A 23,403-nucleotide genomic window follows, 5' to 3' on the forward strand; every position below is an offset into this window, starting at 1 on the left:
CAAACAAAAAATGTAAATCCATTTGATGAGCAAAAACAGCTGTGGATATTAAGCCATAGAGTTAATTTCTTTATATGTCCCCTTCTCTTGCCAGCAAATACCTTGGCAAGTTCTGAAAGCTTCAAGTGGCCTGGGGCCCAGTAAATTTTCTTGTTCTGGTTTCCTTTTGCTTCTTCCTGCTCCATGCCCTAAGAGTGCTGCAGGGATGGGTCAAGTCAAAGGCCAGAAAGGAGCCCCCTTGAGGTGGGGGTGCTGCAATGACTTCTCAGCCTCTTACCACCATGTGTCATTGTCTAAGCTTGTAAAATAGACACATACCTAACCGTGAGCTAACTAGAGTTTCACTTACTTCTGCAGGCTGCACTCCTTAATTCTTTCCCAACCATCTTTGATGAGCTGCTGCAAATGTTCACCGTGCAGGAGGTAGCAGAGTTTGTGAGAGGGACTCTTGGAAGCATGCCCAGCACTGTGCACATTGGGCAGTCCATGGATGTGGTGAAGCTGCAGTCCATTGCCAGAACTGTAGACAGCCGCCTGTTTTCTTTCTCAGGTAAATCAAATTGGAATGAGAGTCAGACTCACCTTCCTACTTACTAGGATGTTGACCAAGTTATAATCAAAAGATCAGTTTTATCAACCATCCTGTAAGAAGCCAATGGCCCTTAAAAAATGCAGAATTTTTTTATAAACTCTGTTAGAAAATGCAGCCAAAACATAGTCTACTGCCTCACTCAGTTTTCTCCCACGGACCCATGTGGGATGGCCTGCAGAGCAACCTTCAGGCCCACAAGTCTATCTAGCCAGCTGCCAAGAATGGGGCCTGCCATAGGCCCAGCAGGATGAGAAAGCAGAGGGAAAGGAGGGGGCACAACAGAGAAAGGTCTACCCCAAAGGGATAAAATAAGCCAAGGAAATAAAAAAGACCCTGAAAGGGGGCCCTGAGGAGCCATTGTGCTGTCTTGATTCCTTGCCTCACCAGTCAGATTTCTTTTGCTCTCTTTGAAGTAGTCTATAAAGATTAGACAAAGACATGGAGAGGAAACGCTTTACACTCCAGAAGAGGTCAGGATGGCCTAATAAATACCATTAGCAGCCCAGACTGTTTTTCAGAAAGCACCTTTGGGTTCATACCTGCAATCACATTGAACATGGTCAAAATGTTAAGATCAACACGAGCCTGATCCTTTTAGTGGAGTATCATGATCAAGGAATAAATTTCTAGAGCACAGGAATAAATCTGAAATACTAGCAAAACAATTATTATTACAATTTTTATAACTGGGAATTTTTTGGTAGTAAAATTTTTCAAGTTTGGCTTTCGAAGTGTAAGAACAATGGTTTCTCAGCCCAGGGCTACACATATTTGCCAATACTAAATAAATAGTCCTTTTAACTTTACTTTGCCTGTGTAAGGTATTGCTGGTAGTAAAGCTACCACCAAGAAATTCAGCTCTTCTCCACTAGTAACTGTTTATGGTAAACACTTCTCTCTTTGTTACTTCCTGGGTTGAAAATAAAACCAATGGTTTGGACACATGTCACTAAGGACACTGCACACACTCAAGCTTTGAGCACTGCTTAAAGCAGATGCTTTCTGAATGTATAGGAAGGCCATCAGCAGATTGCCCTCATTGACATATTTCTTTCTTTTTTTTTTTTTTTGGTCTTTTTTAACTTTTCTAGGCTGCTCCCGCAGCATATGGAGGTTCCCAGGCTAGAGGTCTAATCAGAGCTGTAGCTGCCAGCCTACACCAGAGCCACAGCAATGCCAGATCTCAGCCAAGTCTGCAACCTACACCACAGCTCACAGCAACGCTGTGTCCTTAACCCACTGAGCAAGACCAGGGATCAAACCCACAACCTAGTCAGATTCGTTAACCACTGAGCCACGATGGGAACTCCTATTTCTAATATTTTTGTATGTATTTGCTGCTTCCCATAATCACTTTAGAAAAATTATGCCTAAACTTTATGTGGCTGAAACTAAGTAATTGGATTTTCAGATAATAAACAACCACCAAATATTCCTTTGCATCTCACTTTCCCTAAATGCCTGAATTGCAGTATCTTCCCTGAAGCAGGAGGATTTTTACCAGTGGTGTCATTTAACCAGCACTTACATTCTCAGAACATATTAGTTTGGTCTCTTCGGCAGGTTCCAGTAACAAACTACTATTTTGTCTGCAGGCAGCTATTGGTTGTTACAAATCCTTTTCTGTTGATCTACAAAATACAGTATAAACTTCTTTTATCCAAACATCCTTTTAAACATAGAAGAGATGTCATTTTATTTGAACATATTCTGAGTAAGGCAGTCCCAAAATCTCTTGTATGTCATGTAATTTTTCTTCTGCTGGAAAAGATTTTCATTCTGAATTTCATATGGAATACTTAAATATGGTCAAATATGAACAATTAATCCAAAATGTCATGGCTTCTTTGTGTTACAGGTAGTCTGACTAAATTATGCTGGCCAAGTATGAGATATTTGTATCACATGGTCATTGACCACATAGGAGTGCAGGACACCAGAAACACTTGTATTTTACTTTGTCTTCTCACCACACCTATGAAGTAAATGCAGAAAAGGCCATTAGCACCTCATTCTACAAATGGGGGAAATCAAGCCCACAGGAAGCAGCATCCTGCCTGAGGTCTTAGAGTGAGTTAATAAAGGAACTTGAAGTAAGAGTTAGCCTTTCTGAATTCAAGGTTCTAAATATAGTCCCCTCCTGATGAAAATGCTATTCGGGTACTACTGAGGAGAAAAGAAAAGAAAAACATTTGAAAGTATGGCAGTGAGATTTAGCTAATTATCAAAAGCTTATGACAAGACAAAAATCCTGTTTCTGTTCCTGTCATTGCTATGGATCTCAACAAGCCTGAGGGGGAAAAGGAGGCAGACCTGAGGGCTGATGCAAAGTAAATGTTTATGGGAGTGAAAGTGCCAGGCCACCATCCGGGGCATCGTGAAGAGGGACCATTTATAATGCAGGTCAAGTCTTCAAGTTCAGTCAGTGTAGTTCATAAAACTAAGTGTGTCATTTAAATGGAATTTTCACTTTAATCTGTACTTTTAATTTGGAGTCTAGTCAGTAAAGAGATTTCTTTTGGAAGCAGTCTCTTAACATTCTTCTTGCACAAAATACTATAGATTTTTATGCCTGAAATGCAAAAGAAGAAAAGAGAGATGGAAGGATAATGCTGTGGAATGTCTTACAGTGTCCAGGAATTGGGCTCTTAGGCCTACATAAGGGAAGGGGTTAACTTCCAGCTTGGCTGCATTCACGACCCCACCTTCTCTGAGACCAGCTGCATCCCACAATGCCACTGGCATCCAAAGATAGCTAGTTCTTCTCTCAAGGGCTTCTTCACCTTTGTGTTTTCTCTCCCAGAATCCCGCCGCATCCTGCTTCCTGTGGTTCTCCATCATATTCACCTTCACCTGAGGCAGCAGAAAGAGCTGCTGATCTGCTCAGGGATTCTTGGCAGCATCTTCTCCATCGTCAAGACCAGCTCTCTGGTAGTGGTCCTTGACCCACTCCACCCACCACTCCCAGCTCTGTGCCTATCTTGTGTTACTTTAGCCAGAGTCAGACCAACAAAGATCCCTTTATACACTTTGCAGTCAGAGAAGCTTGTATCAGTGACAGGAAGGTGCTCAAGTGAATGGAGGCCTGCCTGCTTGTGCTCAGCAAGCTTCTCAGCACAACACAATCCTGCTATTTTAAAAAATTGTACTACCATAAATACACCCAGAAATATAGTTATCTGTAGTACCAGCAAGCCCAATCTTGTGCATGCTCTGTTCCTATCAAAAGATATTAATTCTGTGTCCCTGGGAGTGTTTTGAGGATACTCAGGCACAAGTACAGGGAGGCAGGCCCAGGCTGAGAGGCAGCTTGCTCATTCAGACTTTTCTGTCAGCTTCCTGGCAGCTTGATTCCACCCATATGGCATTTTTGTACCATGCCAGATGAGATCAGATACGAGAGATGAATATTGCCCACAAGAGTTCTGAGCCTCATGGGATGGTGGAATTGTACTTCAGGGGTCAGGTTTCAACCAGGAATGCTTTTGCCTATTTTCTTACCTCTTTATTTTTATTTTTTGGAAGCGATCCGTGGTAGGAGGGAAGGGCGGTAGGGAAGAAGGAAGGACATGCATCAGGCATGGATAAGAGTATGGATGTATTTTAATTAGATTTATTTTATACATTTATGATAATAGAAGAAATGCTTATTTCTTACAATTTGGAAACTATGAGAAAATATAAAGAAATTAAAAGCAAGAATGAGTTTTTTATTACATCATCTTACGAAGTTAAAATAGGATTTTTGGAGAATAAAATTTCAAGTGCATTTAAAATGAAGGCCAGTAGCCAAATGATAAGAACATACGAATTTAGGTTATCCATGAAGATAGAGCAGAAGTGCTGAAAAGAAAGTGTGTCCTTTGCTTGAGCTGAATATGAGGACTCAATAGGGTGCTCTGGTATTTAGACTTAAAAGTACCATCTGGTGATGGGGACCCAGCTTGGCAGGGTGACCGTGATAGTTGTAGTGGCTCTATTGTTTGCTTTTGACTCCAGGCAAGGCCTGGCAGCTCTCCTTCCCACCAGGCCTCAGTGAAGCAACATCAGGCACATAAGGTGTACAAGTAGCAGAGGGTCAGACTGGAGGGGATGGGAGGCTTATTGCTAAAGGAAGGAGAGAAATTGAAGGGGAAAAGAAAGTGAAGGGGAGGAATGGAAGAGAAATAGCAACAGGTAAAAATCTGAAAGAAATGATCTGGTTGTATTTGTTAGGGACTAGAGAGTCAGGTACAATTAGTTGCTCATAGATATTCAAAGAGCCATCACAGGTAAGTTATGATCGGTTCAACAGATAAGAAAGAAGACTTTAGTCTCAAGAGCTTCTCAGATTTTTTCATGTGGAAAAAAACTCAGTATAACTATATTGAATGGATGAGTAGGGAGGTGGATGAAAGGTAAGCTCCATGAGAGCAGAGATATTACCTTTCTTGTTCACCTCTGTATATTCAGCTTCTCAGACAGTGACTGGCACATGGTAAATGCTTAGTAAATGGTGGGTTGATAGAGGGATGGACATTTGGGCCCGTAATAATATAAAGAGACAGGAGAAGGGGCAATGGGAATCTCTTTGTGAGGTAATGAAAATCAGGCTATAGGGTTTGAGACTGCATGTGAAAGGTCTATAAAAGGATAGCAGAGGCCCTTTCTAAATTCAGAACCTTGTGGCTGGGAAGCAGCCTTTAGTGAGGAGGCGTGCTCTGTTGTTTTTGTGAGGCTGCCTGCAAGAGAAACACTGAAACCAGAGTCCTGGTAGACCAAGGAACATGAGCACAAATGCCAAGGAGCTAGAAGTGGCATATCTGGGCAGCAAGCACAGCTGGCAAAGATTGAAATCACTCAAGGAGAAAAGGTCCTCAAAAACTGAGATACCTCTGTGTGCATTAACAATGGTGAAGATAACTGCCACCACACCATGTGATGTGAATACTTGACCATTTTCTCAAAGTGTTAGCCTTGTGCCTGCTCCTGACTTTCTAGGAAAATCAAAGAAAATGTTTAACTTAGGACCTTCACTTTGCCTTGTATATTGAAATTATTATATCTGCCTAAGGTTCAGAGCCTTGGGTGTCAGGGTGGTGCTGGGTTAGGGTAAGGCCCCAGCTACCAAACCAGAGAAGCAGGAGCAGGTGTACCCCACCTCCTCTCAGAGCCATTGTTTCAGGTTCCTTAACACTGCATGCCAGGGAAGCTTGGAGCTCAGTATTGAGAATTAAGTCTGAAGACTGCTCCTGACATGGCTGACTTAGTGAGTACTGCCAGCTGTACGTCAGCCGGCCTGATGCTAACGGTGTGCTCTCTCACTGCCCACTCCAGGAGGCAGATGTCATGGAGGAGGTAGAAATGATGGTGGAGAGCCTCTTGGACGTGCTCTTACAGACTCTGCTCACCATCATGAGCAAATCGCACGCTCAGGAGGCGGTAAGAGGGCAGCGGTGCCCGCAGTGCACAGCGGAGATCACTGTTAGTAACTAACATTCAGGTTTTCTTGCTTTCTTTTCTAACCTGGGGCTCCTTCACACCAACCCTCATCTCACCATCACACTACCTTCATTTCAGCTTCCCTTCCTGCATGGTTGTCAGCATGCTGCCCTTTTTCCTTCTCAAATTGAACTCCATCTCCACTCTGAAAGCTCTAGGTTCATATTCACAGAAATCTACTTAAGGGCAGATCCAGGGATGCTGCCTGTCCTATTTTCCTGCACACTGTCTCCACTGGCTTTGCCTTTGCACCAAGTCATTTTTTTATAATGTGAAATAAAGCAAAGAAGTTTAAAGTGAAAAATATAAACTGTTCCTTCTAGGAGCAGGCTCTCATAAATGAACACAACAGTTATTATCTCAGAGTTTGCTTATATCTACAAATTAGTTGTTTTTGTCTGTAGTGTTTATATCTAAATGTCTAGCATCAGGGAAAATGTGATGAGGTAGAATTGCACTGGCATTACTGGAGAGTGATCTCCCATGATCTAATTAGAAGAGAAAGCCTCTCAGGAGGAACAGAGAAACACCCCCAGGACCCCCACTTCTATACAGAGTGGACTTCTTAGCCCTAATGTTGGAACATGATAAACAGATTGCGTGAACTGTTCCAGTTGGCAGGTGGAAGATTACCAAAATGCCTTTGTAGAAAATATTTTATGGGAACAAGCCAAGAATGTTAGGGAGAAGAGAAAGCACTAAGTGTTCTGGGGCGTTGGGCTTGGAAAGAATGTCTTCTTCATTAGGAACTCCTATTGAGGGCACTATCACTGTAGGTAAAAACACATGCACCCTGGCATGTTTTGGTAACACATTCTTCTAACCAACAATGACACAGTGCTGGCTGTGGGTAACTCTATGTTATGTACTTTACAAATATTAACTCATTAGCAACACTAAAGAAATGATTAATTTTATATGGATTTAATGAAGATGATAACGTTTTAATGAGCACTTCTTTATGTACTGAACTATTTATCTATTTATTTATATTTGGTCTTTTTGTCTTTTAGGGCCATACCCACGGCATATGGAGGTTCCCAGGCTGGGGGTCCAATCGGAGCTGCAGCTGACAGCCTACACCACAGCCACAGCAACACGGGATCCGAGTTGCGTCTGTGTCCTACACCACAGCTCACGGCAACACCAGATCCTTAACCCACTGAGCGAGGCCAGGGATCAAACCTGCGTCCTTATGGATGTTAGTCGGGTTCACTAACTGCTGAGCCACGGCTGGAACTCCCGAAGTTTTTTGTTTGTTTGTTTGTTTGTTTTGGTCTTTTTAGGGATGCACCTGCAGCATATGGAAGTTCTCAGGCTAGGGGTCAAATCAGAGCTACAGCTGCTGGCTTGTGCCACAGCCACAGCAATGTGGGATCCAAGTCACGTCTGTGACCTACACCGCAGCTCATGGCAACGCCAGATCCTTAACCCACTGAACAAAGCCAGAGACCGAACCCACATCCTTATGGATAGTAATCAGGTTTGTTAACTGCTGAGCCACAATGGGAACTCCTCTGAACTTTTTATTTAAATGTTTTATGTGCATTAATTCATGTGATACAACAAATCTGTAAATTATGGCTTATGCCCATATTTTCAGGTAAAACGAAAATGTACATGAGATTCATTTATATGAACATATTTTACATAAACAATAATTTCATGGGTCTAAAAAGGACTTGAGAGACTTAAAAACTGTTGTCAAATTCCCATGAGTTTAAAAACATTTGGGAGTTCCCATCGTGGCACAGTGGTTAACGAATCCAGCTGGGAACCATGAGGTTGAGGGTTCGATCCCTGGCCTCGCTCAGTGGGTTAAGGATCTGGCATTGCCGTGAACTGTGGCGCAGGTCGCGGACGCGGCTTGGATCCCACGTTGCTATGGCTCTGGCGTAGGCTGGTGGCTACAGCTCTGACTGGACCCCTAGCCTGCGAACCTCCATATGCCCCAGGAGTGGCCCTAGAAAAGGCAAAAAGACAAAAAAAAAAAAAATTGAAAATTGTCCAAATGAAGTAATTTTCCTCCATCCCTTCTGAGAAGGCAGCCTTCAGAGAGGAAGCCATGTGCAGCTGCCCCATGCCAAAAATTTCCATGAGATGATGAAAGTCTTCGGAGTCCTTAAGGTGGAGTTTTTACCCATGTACCCTAGTTGGAACTTGAAGAAATTTTAAAGACTGATTTTTTTATCTTTAAATTGTACTTGTCTTAAAGCCCATAGCTCATCTGCTCTTAAAGGTCAGTTTTGACTCCTCTGCTTTCCAGAGAGTTATATTCATCTACTGTGTTCCATCTGCCAGGTCCAGTAATCACATGTAAGCTCTGGGAGTTCCCCAAGGAGATCCTTGTAGAAGGGCTATTCCAGCCCAGCAGGTTAGGCAGAGTCCAAATTCTGTTCAGAGAAGACTGAGCATCTTGTTCCCAAGAGTCCCTCCAGACTTCAGTGTGGTACCCTGGCAACATATAGTGTCCAAGGACTATGTAGCCAAAGCTTTTGGAGGAAAAAAAAAAACCTAGAATATCTGTCTTCCTTGGCTTTACTACTTTGTTACGGGTTAAGGTTTTTCAACTAACCTCATGCTGCAAAGGTCTTACTAAAACTCCCAAGCCCTCCAGGCCCCCCCTTAGCAGAAGAGAAAATGCATTTTCAGAGCCAGCTCTGTCACCTTCCCTTTCATGATCATTGGGGCCATCTCAGACCCTTCCTTCTCTCCTTACCCTCTGTGGATTGGGGGAACCCAGCTCTTGTGATTGGCTTTACTAAGTGTTTTTTGGGGTTGGTTCCCAGGGCGAGTATGTGTCCTGCCTTCTCTCACTGCTCCGCCAGATGTGTGACACTCACTACCAGCACCTCCTGGACAACTTCCAGAGCAAAGATGAACTCAAGGTAGGCATAAAAGCACTGAACTTTCCTCTAGGAAAGGAAGCATGCAGCTAAGACTTCCCAGGAGTTTTCCGCCTGCCAGGGAGTGAGTACAAGTGGCCAGTGCTGCCAAGGATGTAAGATTTACCAGCCCCGCTTTAGAGCTGACTGGATAGCTTCCAGAAGATGAAAGCTGGTAATATTCCCATATAGCCAGACCCCAGTAACATTGGCAAGTTTTCTCTGACTGATAGCTGCCTCATGACCACGTACCTCTATGAGAGGTTACTCTGGGCCATACTGGTTGTCAGCAAACCAGGACGCCTCCCTTTCTTATGAACTCGATAGTCTATTATAAATTTCCCATGAAACAAGCTTCACTGTTTAAAAACTATAGTAATGATAATGATGACAGCTTTTCTTCAGTGAAATGTATTTCTGGAAGATACCTATAGAGAGCAAAAATGGGCACTGGCTGCCAGACTCTGGATCCAGAGCACTGAGGGGCAGATAGTGTAGAGAAATGGGACTGTGATCCAGATAACCAAAAAATGTTCCCAAGCTTTGAATGTGATCAACTACTGACAGACTCCTAGAGCTTTGCATTAGAACATGCTATTCAGTTCCTCCCCAGATAAAAGATCTATGTTCTGCCTCTATCCAGAGTCAAGTCACTTGCATTTCATAGTAGTGTACTATACTGTTTTTCATTTTATTAATCATATTGTATCAGTTAATAAGTGTCACTTGTCACTTTCTGGCATCCGATCCTACCTGCCTTTCCACAAACATGAGTCTCTGCAGATTGTTATCATTAACTCATTGCAGTGAGGTCAGCTTGTCTTCTTGAAGGGATGAACTTAACAGTCCTTGAAGTGACCTGAAAGTTAGCCAGAGCCCGGAGCTCTTGTGCTGATCCTCAACCAGAATCAAGCTAGCATCGTTCTCTTACTTTTTAATTAAGTGTTTGTTTTTTCACAGAAATGTGTATAAATAATTTTAAAAGCCACAGCATTTTACAAAGTGTGTAACATAAAATTGGTTCCTTGGCTCAACCTGACCCATGTCTAATCACTTCTCCCTAAAGGCAGCCACTTTGAACTCTTGCTATTCTTCAAGTGCTATTCTTGCTATTCTTCTTCAGTAGCTTCTACTGCCATATAGGTTTTTTTTTATTTTTAGTTATTATCTATTTTCTTCTTACGGAAAATGTGGCCGATTTTCCTGAATCATTTCTCTCTTAGACGTACATGTTGTTCTTCTCATTCTTCAAATAGAGTTTGCATAATTTTTGTTTAAATTGGTCATCAACTCTTCATTTGGTTAGCCAAGATCTGTACTATTACACTTATTTATTTATTTATTTGGCCACACCCATGGCATATGAAAGTTCCCAGGCCAGGGACTGAATCCAAGCCAAAGCTGCAGCCTGTGCCACAGCTGTGGCAATGCCAATCCTTAACCCACACCTCCACAGCAACCCAGGCTGCTGCAGTCAGATTCTTAACCCACTGCACCACAGCAGAAACGATTACACTTCTTTTCTTAAAAAGCTTTTGGTTTTCCTGGAATTAATTGCCTCTTGTTCTTGCTTGTTTTTTCTTTTCTTTTGGTTTTTAAACCTGTCTAGGATTTCCTATTCCTTCTATCATTTCTATAATATGCCTCTTTCAACTTTCTTCATCATCAGATTTGTCAGATACTGTCAGGTCACTTCTTTTCCCTAGAGACTTGCCCTCTCTCTCATGTTAGAGACTTTCCTCTTATACGTAGAGACTCCTAGATGCCAGTCTATGTCTGTGAGGTCCTTTGGTGCTAAAGGTGTGTGTACAGGGCTTGTCTCTAGCAGGCTTTCCTGTAGATGACTGAAGAGGGTCTGGCCATTTGGTGAGTGTGTCCTCTAATTTCTGTATTTGTTGGCCTGTTCTCTTGGATTTGTCTATTTCCTTGGAGTAGAATGCTTTACCCCATCTAGGGATGGAGTAGCCAGTCAATATTCGAGGAAGCAGATAGCAAAAAAGGGCTGGGAATTCATTTTGGCACCTCAGCCCTCAACTCTTGCTGTATTCTTTTTTTTTTTTTTTTTTGCTTTTTTTTTCTTTCTCTTCTTTTTAGGGCCACACTCACAGCATATGGAAGTTTCAGGCTAGGTGTCAAATTGGAGCTACAGCTGCCGGCCTACACCACAGCCACAGCAACACGGGATCCAAGCCACATCTGTGACCTTACGCCACAGCTCACGGCAACGCCAGATCACCCACCCACTGAGCGAGGCCAGGGATTGAACCCAAATCCTCATGTATACTAGTCAGATTCATTTCCACTGTGCTACAACGGGAATTCCCTGTTGCTATATTCTTAAAGACATCCTCAGTCGTCAGCTACTCCAGAGAACAGGCATTAGACTTCCAACAGGGTGGGGAAAGGCTGGTCACCTAGTGATGTGACATAGCAGAGGGGATATTGGGGAGACAATAAGCCAATTTTCCTGGTTTTAGCTCTCATCCCCATTCCCACAGAGGTGCCTGGCAATGCCTACAGTTTCTGAAATTTTTATTGCTGTCACCACCAAAGGATCTAGGCTATAGCTTTCTCAAATATACTATGTGACTTACCATGAAAGCTTTCAAAATTTATTAACCTCTTGATTACTGTATTCTCTTCCCCTGTTTTCTTTGTCTCTGCAGGCATATGTATTTCTGTTGCTTGACTGTCATTTTTAGGGGATTTGAGGAAAAACATAAATGAAGGGACATGTTCAATCCACCGTACTGAATATAGAATTCTGTACATATGTTCTTTTTTATGACAACATTTATTGAGATATAATTTGCACACCGTAAAATTCACATTAAAAAATTTCTGTTTTTGGCCTTGACCACATCATGTAGCAGTTCTGGGGCCGGGGATAAAACCTGCGCCACAGCAATGAGCTAAGCTGCAGTGGTGACACCAGACCCTTACTTAACCCACTGAGCCACCAGGGAGCTCCAGAAGTCACTTTTTGTGTGTGTGTGTCTTTTTAGGGCTGTACCTCAACATGTGGAAGTTCCCAGGCTAGGGGTCAAATCAGACCTATAGCCGCCCACCAAAGCCACAGCCATAGCCATGCCAGACCCAAGCCTTGTCTGTAGCTTAAAACCACAGCTCACAGCAATGCCAGATCCTTAACCCACTGAGCAAGGCCAGGGATTGAACTCACATCCTTGTGGATACTAGTTAGGTTTGTTGCTGCTGAGCCACAACAGAAACTCCCCAGAATTCACACTTTTAAATTATATAATTCATTATCTCATTGATTATCCACCTTAAAACGCTTTCACAAGTAACAAGATCAAGTTAATAATTTAAGACTTCCCTTTTGGGAAGAAAAGCCAAGACCAGATGGCTAAATCGGTGAATTATACCAAACTTAAAGACTTAATACCAGCTCTTCACAAACTCCTCCACAAAAATAGAACAGCAGCTTTCCAGCTAGGTTTATGACGTCACTATTATCCTGATACAAAAACCAGACAAATACATCACAAGAAAAACCAATGTTCCTATGAATAGAAATGGAAAAATCTTCAGCAGAATACTAGCAAGCTGAATCCAGAAACATATTAAAAAATGTATATGCCACTATCTATATTTAGACAAAATTATAGTTCAAAAAGATACATGCACCCACTATGTTTATTGCAGCAGCTATTCACAGTAACCAAGACATGGAAACAACTTAAATGTCTATCAACAGATGAATGGATTAAGAAGATTTGGTGCATATGCAGTGGAATACTATTTAGCTGTAAAAAATGAAATTATGCTGTTTGCAACAACATGGATGCAACTAGAAATTATCATACTAAGTGAAGCAGGAAAGAGAAGAGCAAATACCATACAATATCACTTGTATGTGGAATCTAAAATATGGCACAAATGAACCATATTTTATCTACAAAACAGGAAACAGACTTACAGACATGGAGAACAGACTTGTGGTTGCCAAGGGGAAGTAGGGAGAGAATGAGATAGACTGGGAGTTGGAATTAATTGATGCAAACTCTTAAATTAGAATGGATAAACAATAAGGTTCTACTGTATAGCACAGGGAATTATATTTAATCTCCTGTGCTAGATCATGATGGAAAATAATATTTTTTTAAAAAGAATGTATATCTATGTATAACTGAGTTACTTTGCTGTGCAGCAGAAATTGGCACAAAATTGTAAATCAACTATACTTAAATAAAAAAAAATACAAAAAGAAATCCACCAAGCTTTCATGATAAAATCATACAACAAACTAAAAATAGGAGGACACTTCTTTAAACCAATAAAGGACATCTTTGAAAAACCCACAGCTAACATTATACTTAATAACAAAAGACTGAGAGTTCCCTTCGAGGCACAGCGGAAACGAATCTGACTAGGAACCCTGAGGTTGCGGGTTCAATCCCTGGCCTCACTCAATGGGTTAAGGATCCAGCGTTTCCGTGGTCTGTGGTGTAGGTCACAGACACAGCTCGGATCTGGCATTGCTGTGGGTCTGGTGTAGGCTGGTGGCTGCATCTCTTATTGGACCCCTAGTCTGGGAACCTCCATATGCCACAGGTGCAGCCCTAAAAAAAAAAAAAAAAAGACTGAATGTTTTCTTCTTAAGATCAAGAACAAGAGAAACATGTCTATTCTAGCCAATTATATTCGTTGTATTAGAGGACCTAGCTAGGGCAGTTAGGCACAAAAATGAAATAAAAGGCATCCAGATTGGAAAGAAAGAAATAAAACTCTGTCCTCAAAGGATATGATTTTGTATGCAGAAAATCCTAAGGCGGTCACAAAAAACACTATAAGAATTAATAAATGGAGTTCCCATCATGGCTCAGTGGTTAACGAATCTGACTAGGAACCATGAGGTTGCAGGTTCCATCCCTGGCCTTGCTCAGTGGGTTAAGGATCCAGCGTTGCCGTGAGCTGTGGTGTAGGTTGCAGATGCAGCTCAGATCCCTTGTTGCTGTGGCTCTGGTGTAGGCCTGCAGCAACAGCTCCAATTCGACCCCTAGCCTGGAAATCTCCATATGCTGTGGGAGTGGCCCAAGAAATGGCAAAAAGACAAAAAAAGAAAATAATTAATAAACAAATTGAGCAGAGTTGAAGGATACACAGTCAATATACAAAAATCCATTAAATTTCTTTACACTAGCAGTGAATGCCCAAAAATGAAATTAAGGAAATAGTTACATTTTCAATAGTATCAAATAAATAAAATAGAGGGAATTCCCTTTGTGGCTTAGCAGTTAATGAACCCAACTAGGATCCATGAAGATGTGGGTTCGATCCCTGGCCCCTGCTCAGTGGGTTAAGGATCTGGCATTGCTCTGATTAGACACCTAGCCTGGGAACTTCCATATGCCATGGGTGAGGCCCTAAAAAGCAAAAAATAGTAATAATAATTAGGGAAAGAAATAAAGAAGGCCTAAATTAAAGGAAAGACACTCCATGTTCATGGACTGGAATACCTAATATTATTAAGATGGTGATAACTTCCCAAAATGATCTACAGGTTTGAAACAAAACCTATCAAAATTCTAGCAGTTTTTTTACAAAAAGTGATAATCTGATCCATAGTTCATATGGAAATATAAGGAATTTGGAATAGCCAAATGGCCTTGAAAAAATGAAATACAATTGGAGGATTGACACCTTCCAGTTTCAAAACTTAAAATAACAGTAGTCAAGATTGGTACTGGCATAAAGATAGACATAAAAACTAATGGAATTGAATTGAGCATCCAGAAATAAACCTTTATATTTACAGTCAATTGATACTCTATAAAGGTGCCAAGACAGTTCAATGAGGAAAGAAGAGTCTTTTCAACGAATTGTTCTGGGACAACTTGATATCTTCATGCAAAAGAATGAAATGTATCTTTCCTCAAACCATATAAAAAAATCAACTCTGAAGGGATCATAGACCTATGTAGAGCTAAACCATAAAACTCTTAGAAGGGAACATAGGAATCTATCTTTATATCCTTGGGTTTAGCAGTGATTTAAGAAATAAGACACCAGAAGTACAGACAACAAAAGAAAAAATAAGTAAGTTACACTATCAAAATTAAAAACTTCTGGGAGTTCCCATTGTGGCTCAGTGGTTAACGAACCTGACTAGTATCCATGAGGACATGAGTTTGATCTCTGGCCTCGCTCAGTTGGTTGGGGATCTGGCGTTGCCAAGAGCTGTGGTGTAGGTTGCAGATACAGCTTGGATCTCGCATTGCTGTGGCTGTGGCATAGGCCGGAAGCTACCTCTTAGAATCGACCCATAGCCTGGGAACTTCCAAATGCTGAGGGTGTGGCCCTAAAAAGACAAAAAAAAAAAAAAAAAAAAAAAAAAATTTGCAGACTTCTGTAATCCAAAACACACCATCAGAAAAGCTGAAGACAAACCACAAAATGAAAGAAAATATTGGTAAATCGTGTATCTAATAAAGGACTTTTACCTCAAAAATATAAAGAACTCTTAAAAATCAACAATAAAAAGTCAAAGAACCCAATTTTATAATGGGCAAAGGATTTTCTGGGGGTGCTGCACCTGCTGCATGTGGAAGTTGCTAGGTCAGGGATCAAACCCGTGCCACAGCCCTGACCCAAGCCACCACAGTGCAACACCAGATCCTTAACCTGTTGCAACACAAGGGAACTCCTGGGCAAAGGATTTTAATAGACATTTCCCCAAAGGAGATTTGTAAACAGTTAATACAGTTAAGAATCCGACTATAGCAGCTCAGATCCCTGTGGAGGTGTGTGGGTTTGATCCCCAGCCTGGCACAGTGAGTTAAAGGATCTGGTATTGCTGCACCTGTGGCTTAGATCATAACTGCTGCTCAGTTTCAATCTCTGGCCCAGGAACTTCCATATGCCGTGGGTATAGCCATTAAACAAAAAATACAAGTATTGGTATTAATTCTAACTTAAACATTTGGTAAAATTCATCAGTGAAGCCATCTGGTCCTGTGCTTTTCTTTGAAGTTTTAAAATTATTAATTTGATGTGTTCATTTACGAAAGGAATGGACGAATTTTGGTAGTTTGTATCTTTTTAAGAGTTTGTCCATTTCATCTAGATTTTTATAATTTTTTACAAATTCTTTAATAATTTGTCCATTTAATCTAGGTATATAATATATAATTTATATATTATGTAATTTGTTGGCACGCATTTGTTCATAGTAGTCTCTTACAGTACTTTCTATTTCTATAACATTGGTAACGATATCCCCTCCTTCATCCCTAATTTTAGTAATTTGAGTCTTCTTTCTTTTTTTCTTGGTCAGACTAGCTAAAGGTTTGTCAATTGTGTTGCTCTTTTCAAAGAACCAACTTTTGGTTTCGTGTTTTTCTCCATTTTCCTCTTTTCTATTTAATTTATTTCCGCCCTAATTTTTGTTATTCCCTTTCTTTTATTTAACTCTGGGAGATTTGCTTTACTATTTCTTGTAGGGCAAGTCTACTAGTAACAAATTCTCTGGCTTTTTAAATCTTAGAATGTCTTAATTTCTTCTTAGTTTTTGAATGATAGTTTTCCTAGACTTAAGATGGTTGGTTGACATTTTTTCAGTACCTTGATTATATCATCTCACCTCACTGCCTCTGGCCTCCATTGTGTCTACTGATAAGTCGCCTGTCTTATTGAGAATTGTTTGGACATGTTTCCTCTTGTCGTTTTTAAGATTCTCTCCTTGTTTTTAGCATTTGACAGTTTAACTATGATATGTCTATATGTAGGTCTCTGTGATTTTATCTTATTTGGAATTTATTGAGCTGCTTGGATGTGTAGATTGAAGAGTTTTTCCATCGAATTTGGGATTTTGTTTTGGATAATATTTCTTCAAATATTTCCTAATTATTTTTTGGACAATATTTCCTCTCTGACATTTCTATTATTTGTATATTTGCGCACATGATGGTGTCCCACGGGTCTCTGATGCTATGTTCATTTTCCTTCATTTTTTCTTCCTGTTCCTCAGTATAATCTCAATTGATCTATCTTTAAATTCACTAATTCTTTCTTTTCCCAGTTCAAATCTGCTGTTGAGCCCCTCTAGTGAAATTTTCATTTCAGTTATGGTACAACTCTACAATTTCTATTTGATGATTTTTAAATAATATCTATCTATTTTATTCTCCATTTGGTAGTATATTATTCTTATACCTAATTCTTTAGGCTTGGCTTCCTTCAATTCTTTGAACATATTTATAACTGCTGATTTAAAGTCCCGTAGTAAGTCCCCTACTTGAGCTATCCCAGGTGTTTCTGTTTACTTCTTTTTGTTTTTTTTTTGTTGTTGTTGTTGTTTTTGTTTGTTTGTTTGTTTTTTGTCTTTTTGTCTTTTGTCTTTTGTTGTTGTTGTTGTTGCTATTTCTTGGGCCGCTCCCGCAGCATATGGAGGTTCCCAGGCTAGGGGCCGAACGGAGCTGTAGCCACCGGCCTACGCCAGAGCCACAGCAACGCGGGATCCGAGCCGCGTCTGCAACCTACACCACAGCTCACGGCAACGCCGGATCGTTAACCCACTGAGCAAGGGCAGGGACCGAACCCGCAACCTCATGGTTCCTAGTCGGATTCGTTAACCACTGCGCCACGACGGGAACTCCCTACTTCTTTTTTCTTATATATGGGCCATACTTTCCTGTTTTATTTCACATCTTATAATTCCTTTTCTTGAAATTGGACAATTTAAACAATGTGGCAACTCTGGAAATCAGATTCCCTTCCCCTTACCACATCTCCAGGGTTTGTTACTATTTTGCTCTTGTTGTTGATGCATGTTTGTTTGCTTGTTTAGTGTCTTTCCTGGACTGATTCTTTCATGTCTGCATATTTTTGTTTTGTGCAGCCACTGAAGTCTTCATTCATGATTAGCTAATAACTAGACAGAGATTTCCTTAAATGCCTTAAATTAACAAGTCTTCCACACTTTGCTAAGTGTCTCTGTGGTGTTGGGGCTTGCCTTCAGTGCTTCAGGCAGTTTACATTGCTGCCTTAACCTTTACTTCTTGCTTGCATAGCGCCTCAAAGTCAGCCAGAAGTGAGAGATTAGGCTTCCTAGGTCTTTCCTGGGAATGCGTACAGCCCTGCACACATATGCGTCCTTATAAATCCCTAGGAATATGTCAGAGCTTTTCAAATCCCCATGTGGATATCTCATCACTCAGATTTTTCTTTTAAATGTTTTGGCCATTCTCTTGTTTGTCCCAGTTGTTATGTTTGCTTCACACAAATGGAATGTTGAATTGTTATAGCTGATTTTTTTTCAACAAATGCTCTAGGGATAAGGCTCTTCTCTCTCAGTGAACTCTGAGTCAGGTCAGCTAAGCCCTCTGAATGGGGCTTTCCCAGGTCACTGCCAAATAAATAAAACAGTAACAGTTCTCTTGGGATGGCACTTTGGCGGCACTCCAAAACCATCTTGTCTTTTCTGGTGACTGCTAGGCTGTTGGCTTTCACCACTAATGTGGTTCTAGAGCTGCTTGTTTTCAAGGATAGTTTGAAGGTACTGAAATTCAACCATTTTTCTTGAATAACACTCCTTGGATCATTGCAAGCCTTTGATTACCGGTCTTTGCTGCTGTTCTCATTGCTATCATAGAAGAGCACATTTTTTGGAGGTACTTACTCTGCCATTCCCTAAAGTGCCTCTCCTGTCAGTGTGTGCTTAACATCCAATAAAGCAAGTCCTTAATGATCAAGTGTTCAAGGTACATGCCCCAAAGATTAAGACCCATGGACTCAGTTGCATACCATTTCTGCTGGACCTCCTGTGCTTTGGTCTTCAGGCTCTGGGCTGAGTGGATTATATAGCTATATCTCTTCTGTCCAGTTTGGTACTGTTCCCATGTGGCCTGTGAGAGTTCCCACAACTCACTCTCAGATAACCCTCTTAAGAGAAAAGCAAATCATGAGGGTAACCAGTGTCTTACCCACTGGTCTCACCCATCCTCATGATCTAGAGGTCAGGAGAGCCCTGTTGAGGAAATGTATGCCACAGTGGTAGAGGTGGCATCTCACATCAGATTTTCCTCTTGGATCAGGAATTCCTGCTGAAGATTTTCTGTGTGTTCCGGAACCTGATGAAGATGAGTGTCTTTCCTCGGGACTGGATGGTGATGAGACTTCTTACAAGCAAGTAAGTGTGGAAGGGTACTTCACCAGCATCCACAGAGCTGCTCTTAGAGAGAGTGTATGTATATGTAAGAGAAGAAGCAAGACAGAAATCAAGGTCAAGGCCATCAGGACAGAGAGCAGAGGGTAAATGTGAAAATGTTTGGAGGTACAATCAGTAGGACTTGGCCATTTACCAAAGTTCAAGGAGAAGAAAGAGTCAAAGATAGTTCAAAAATGGAGTCTAAGTGCCTGGCAGATGATGTCATGATAAGGATAGAAAAGGATATGTAAAGAATGTGAAATAGAATACCTAGAAAAGGGTTCCTCCTTGAGGAGGGCCTGTTCATTGGCCTCTGTTGCTCTGTAGTTTCATGCAGTATCCTGGTTTCTCCTCTTGATTTGATTTGTGTTGTCTGCCAGACATTGCTTACCTCCCGTAGCTAGTGGTAATTACCTACTGGAGACCTGGCTGTGGGACTCTGACCACTTCTGACTCTGGCCCCATAATTCACTCTAGGGCTGACCTCAAATTGTCTGCCCCATTCATATTTCTACCCTGTGCTTCTGACTGGCAAACCAGACAAGTAATTTGGGTGGTAAGGGGCTTGCTTGTCTGGTCTCCCTCCACTCGCTAGCCTACTGCCTCCACCCACTCATCTGCCTTTTATGTTGGAAATATGCAGAATGTAGTGGAATTATTTATGTTAAATGTATTAGCAAGGTATCCGCATGGTCTTTTCACTTTATACTTTTCGTAGCACTCTTTTTTTCTTTTTTCAAAACTGCACACATTTTATACAGAATAGAAAAATGGTTATAAACGGAGTTGCACAGGTATTTCCTCAAACAGTGGATTTTCCATTTGATCCCCTCTTGTCTCTATCTCTTTGCTCTACTCAGACCACTTCAGGCTTTCCAGCCTGTTCTACAGGAGCAGCTTCTTCTTTCAAGGCTTTCACTTTTCAAATTTGTTTGCTGGTGACTAGTCTCTCTAATGCACCAATTTTGCCTTGGCCTTCTTCTTCGCCAGAGGTTAGGTGCCACTGTTGGACATTAGCTCCTTTGCCAGGCATCCAGTACCCTCTCTAGTCAAACCATTACCTGCCTATCCCACGTCACTTCCTCTCTCCCTCATCTTGTGCCCTCATTTCTAGCAAGTCAGCCCCTTAAATATGCCCAGGCTAAAATCTAAAGTGATATTCTAGATCAAAGGCTGAAATCAAATGACTTATAGATGAAAACAATAGCATGTGACAAAAGTAGAGATTTAATAACTATAAACCTCTATTATCAAGTAAAATAATAGAATGATACTCTAAGTCCTCTGGTGGTCACAATATATGTTCATTATCCAGGATCCCCAAAATACTAGAATCACTCTTTGAACTGGAAGAAACCTTGAAGATTCATCAAACCCCACTCTCCTCCTTTTATAGGCAGGGAAACTAGGGCCCAGAGAGAAGCGGTACCAAGGCCAGGTGATGGCAGAGCTAAGTCTAGAACATACTGATATTCTGTACTTCTCTGCCAACTATGGGGCGTTTCTCCAGGATGGGTTTTTTTATGGGGTTGGTGCCATCTATCTCTTTCCTTTAAAGTTGTTTCTTACATGAGAGCTAGTTGTGCTTAAGAAGTTTGTACAGGAGCCATAAACCACTGATGCTAAGCTATCGGATGCCACTGTTAGTCTTTTAACTCTGCCAACGCCTTGTTCCCTTACTGCAGTATTATAGTCACTACTGTCCAGTACCTATCTTCTGCACTACACAAGAATTTCACAGAGACAGACTTCGACTTTAAGGTAGGAGCTCCTGAAATCCATCACTATCTTTGTAATAACCCTAGAAAGCCAAAACCAATCTCACTGTTCATTTTTATTATATATCTTTTCATTCTTTTTTAAAAATTTTTTTTATTCACATATAGTTGATTTACAAGGCTGTTTCAGTTTCAGGTGTATAACAAAATGAATCATTTATGCATATATCCATTCTTTTTCAGATTTGTTTCCCATATAGGTTATTACAGGATATTGAGTAGATTACCCTGTGCTATACAGTAGGTCCAAGCTCACTATTTTTGTTTTATTTAAAGCAACTACTTTATTTTGCTTACCATTTTGCAGGTCAGGAATTTGAGAAGGATTCAGCTAGGTTTCTGCTAGGTGGCTAGGGGCTTTCTTTTGTTTTTCTTTTTATGGCCACATCTGCAGCATATGGAAGTTCTCAGGCTAGGGGTTGAATTGGCAGCTGCAGCTGCCAACTACACCACAGCCACAGCAACACTGGATCCAAGCTGCATCTGCGACCTACAGTAGGCTCCTTAACCCACTGAGTGAGGCCAGGGATCAAACCCACATCTTCACAAAGACTACGTCAGGTCCTTAACCCGCTAAGCCACAAGGGGAACTCGTAGGGGCTTTTTCTTAATATGTTCATAGTATCAAATAGTTTCCAACCTTGATAGTGATTAGAGTATGACCTAGGAGACCCCCGTTGGAGGTATTGGGAACCAGACATCCATGAGTATGTTTTCTAGTCCAGAATCAACACTCTTGGTTTCAGAGAAGTCAAGAAGGGAGGGGAAAGTCCTGTTTGCAAAGACATTTTTAAAAATCAAGATCTTAATGTTGTGAAATGAATTCTGTGCTCCATGCATATATTTAGAGTCTCTCCTTGCAAGGTTAAGGAATCAGGCTGTCATATGTTTCTTCTTTCTCTGTCTCTCTAGGTGTGGAATTCTTATTTTAGCCTGGCAGTTCTGTTCATAAACCAGCCAAGCCTTCAGCTAGAAATCATCACTTCAGCCAAGAGGAAGAAGATTCTAGATAAGTAAGACATATGTCTCTTATTCATCTTCCCAAGATGTGCCCAGATGGGGTTATGATTCCATGAGAGGCTCCTTCAGAAGTCCACAAAGTTCTCACTGGGGTGGCTTCCCAAGGAGCCAAGTGTAAGAGTTCAACTGAGAGCCAGATGACTTAATGCTTGGGGAAGCGTTAGGAACATTGCTGAAATACTGGCCTCCTTACATTTGTAGCTTTGTCTTCCTGAACCTTCTCCCACTAATAGCTGCTTCCTGTGCTCTGTTCCCAGGTATGGGGACATGCGTGTAATGATGGCTTATGAACTGTTCAGCATGTGGCAGAATTTGGGTAGGTCTTTTCTCCATATTTTTCCCCTACGCATACTGCATAGGCAAATGAAAAAAAAAAAAAGTGGCAAGACTAATAACTTCCCCCAGGTTTTATGAGTATTAATTCAGACCCAAGAGATTTTTACATATCTTTAACATAACACCTCAGATGGATGGTATAGTGTAGCACAAGTACACAAAGCCCTTGGCAGTGAGAGTTAAGCTGAGAAAGAGACCCCAGGAATACATATGCACAATCTCATTTTTTAAAACTAAAGTCAACAGGAGAAAAAGAAGATGAGGCTCCAGTAGTTTTTACTACTTCGAGAACTTATAAGATCCTCTGTGCTTATCATGTCCCAGATGTTACAGGCCGAAAAGCATAGATCTTGGAGATACTCAGCACATGAGCAAGGGCAGCTATTCATTTTAATAAAGATTAAAACACTTTTTGAGTCTCTAGTATTCAGGCTTCCAGACCAGGTTCTTGCTGCCAGTTGTGTGTAAGAAGGAAATTATAGCCCCTAGGTGAGATCAATTTGAGTCTCCTTTCTTTCGACAACTTCTCTTTACAGCTTTTCTAATATCTACTGCTTTGGATCTTAAATTGTCAGAATTTTTGGTAAAATCCTTGGATTGCCCTAGTGACTAGGTGGGCCATTCTTTGGTCCTGTAGGCTTCTTAGTAGACTGTCAGGATGCTAGAGAAGCCACTGTAGTTCTTCCCAGGGAAGTCTGCTTTCAACTAAGCTAAGGATCTGAAATCTTAGGAATGATGGCCATAAAGTCTTATAGTTCCCCATTAACATCCCATTCACCGACCCTAGAGGCAGCAAGCAAACTGCAAGGCATTCCTGGCAGCACTAGGGCAGGGATCCAGGAGTGGGGATTCATTTCCCCCAAAAGGTTTTCTAGCTTCAGTACCCTTACTCCCTGCATCCAAAACAGTTCAAGTATAGATTTTAACCCTGAAGATGACTCTGAAATTCCCAGGAACTTTCTAGTTTGCGACTGGCAAGTGTACCAAATACCAAGATTGGAATATGCAGAAACTGCCTCAGGGCTAACATTTGTTCTTTAGATAGGCTTTCCACATGGAAGAAATCAAAAAAGATGTCAAATTCCCCTGATAAAGCCATTCCTGATTATTGTTTTTGATGGAAATGATGTTTCCTGTTCTCAA

General features: G+C 41.2%; 1 protein-coding gene across 32 annotated transcripts in view; it reads left to right on the plus strand.

Annotated features, from left to right (window-relative positions):
• DOCK3 (dedicator of cytokinesis 3) overlaps positions 1 to 23,403 on the plus strand; it is a 507,677-nt gene that overhangs the window by 428,570 nt on the left and 55,704 nt on the right. For 15 of the 32 annotated variants that reach the window (XM_021068832.2, XM_021068840.2, XM_084988414.1 and 12 more), the window contains 8 exons: positions 358 to 550; positions 3,396 to 3,523; positions 5,909 to 6,055; positions 8,863 to 8,961; positions 19,014 to 19,108; positions 20,812 to 20,887; positions 21,817 to 21,917; positions 22,182 to 22,240. In XM_021068832.2, coding sequence (XP_020924491.2) covers positions 358 to 550; positions 3,396 to 3,523; positions 5,909 to 6,055; positions 8,863 to 8,961; positions 19,014 to 19,108; positions 20,812 to 20,887; positions 21,817 to 21,917; positions 22,182 to 22,240 — 898 coding nt within the window. The remainder of the gene's footprint in view (positions 1 to 357; positions 551 to 3,395; positions 3,524 to 5,908; positions 6,056 to 8,862; positions 8,962 to 19,013; positions 19,109 to 20,811; positions 20,888 to 21,816; positions 21,918 to 22,181; positions 22,241 to 23,403) is intronic. The other 17 variants (XM_084988415.1, XM_021068842.2, XM_084988419.1 and 14 more) reach the window with 2 other exon arrangements.

The sequence above is a fragment of the Sus scrofa genome, chromosome 13, assembly GCF_054392235.1.
Source record: "Sus scrofa isolate SSC_HxYL_T2T_F1_AM1 chromosome 13, Sscrofa_HxYL_maternal_Yorkshire_Landrace_v2.0, whole genome shotgun sequence".
Lineage (NCBI taxonomy): Eukaryota > Metazoa > Chordata > Mammalia > Artiodactyla > Suidae > Sus > Sus scrofa.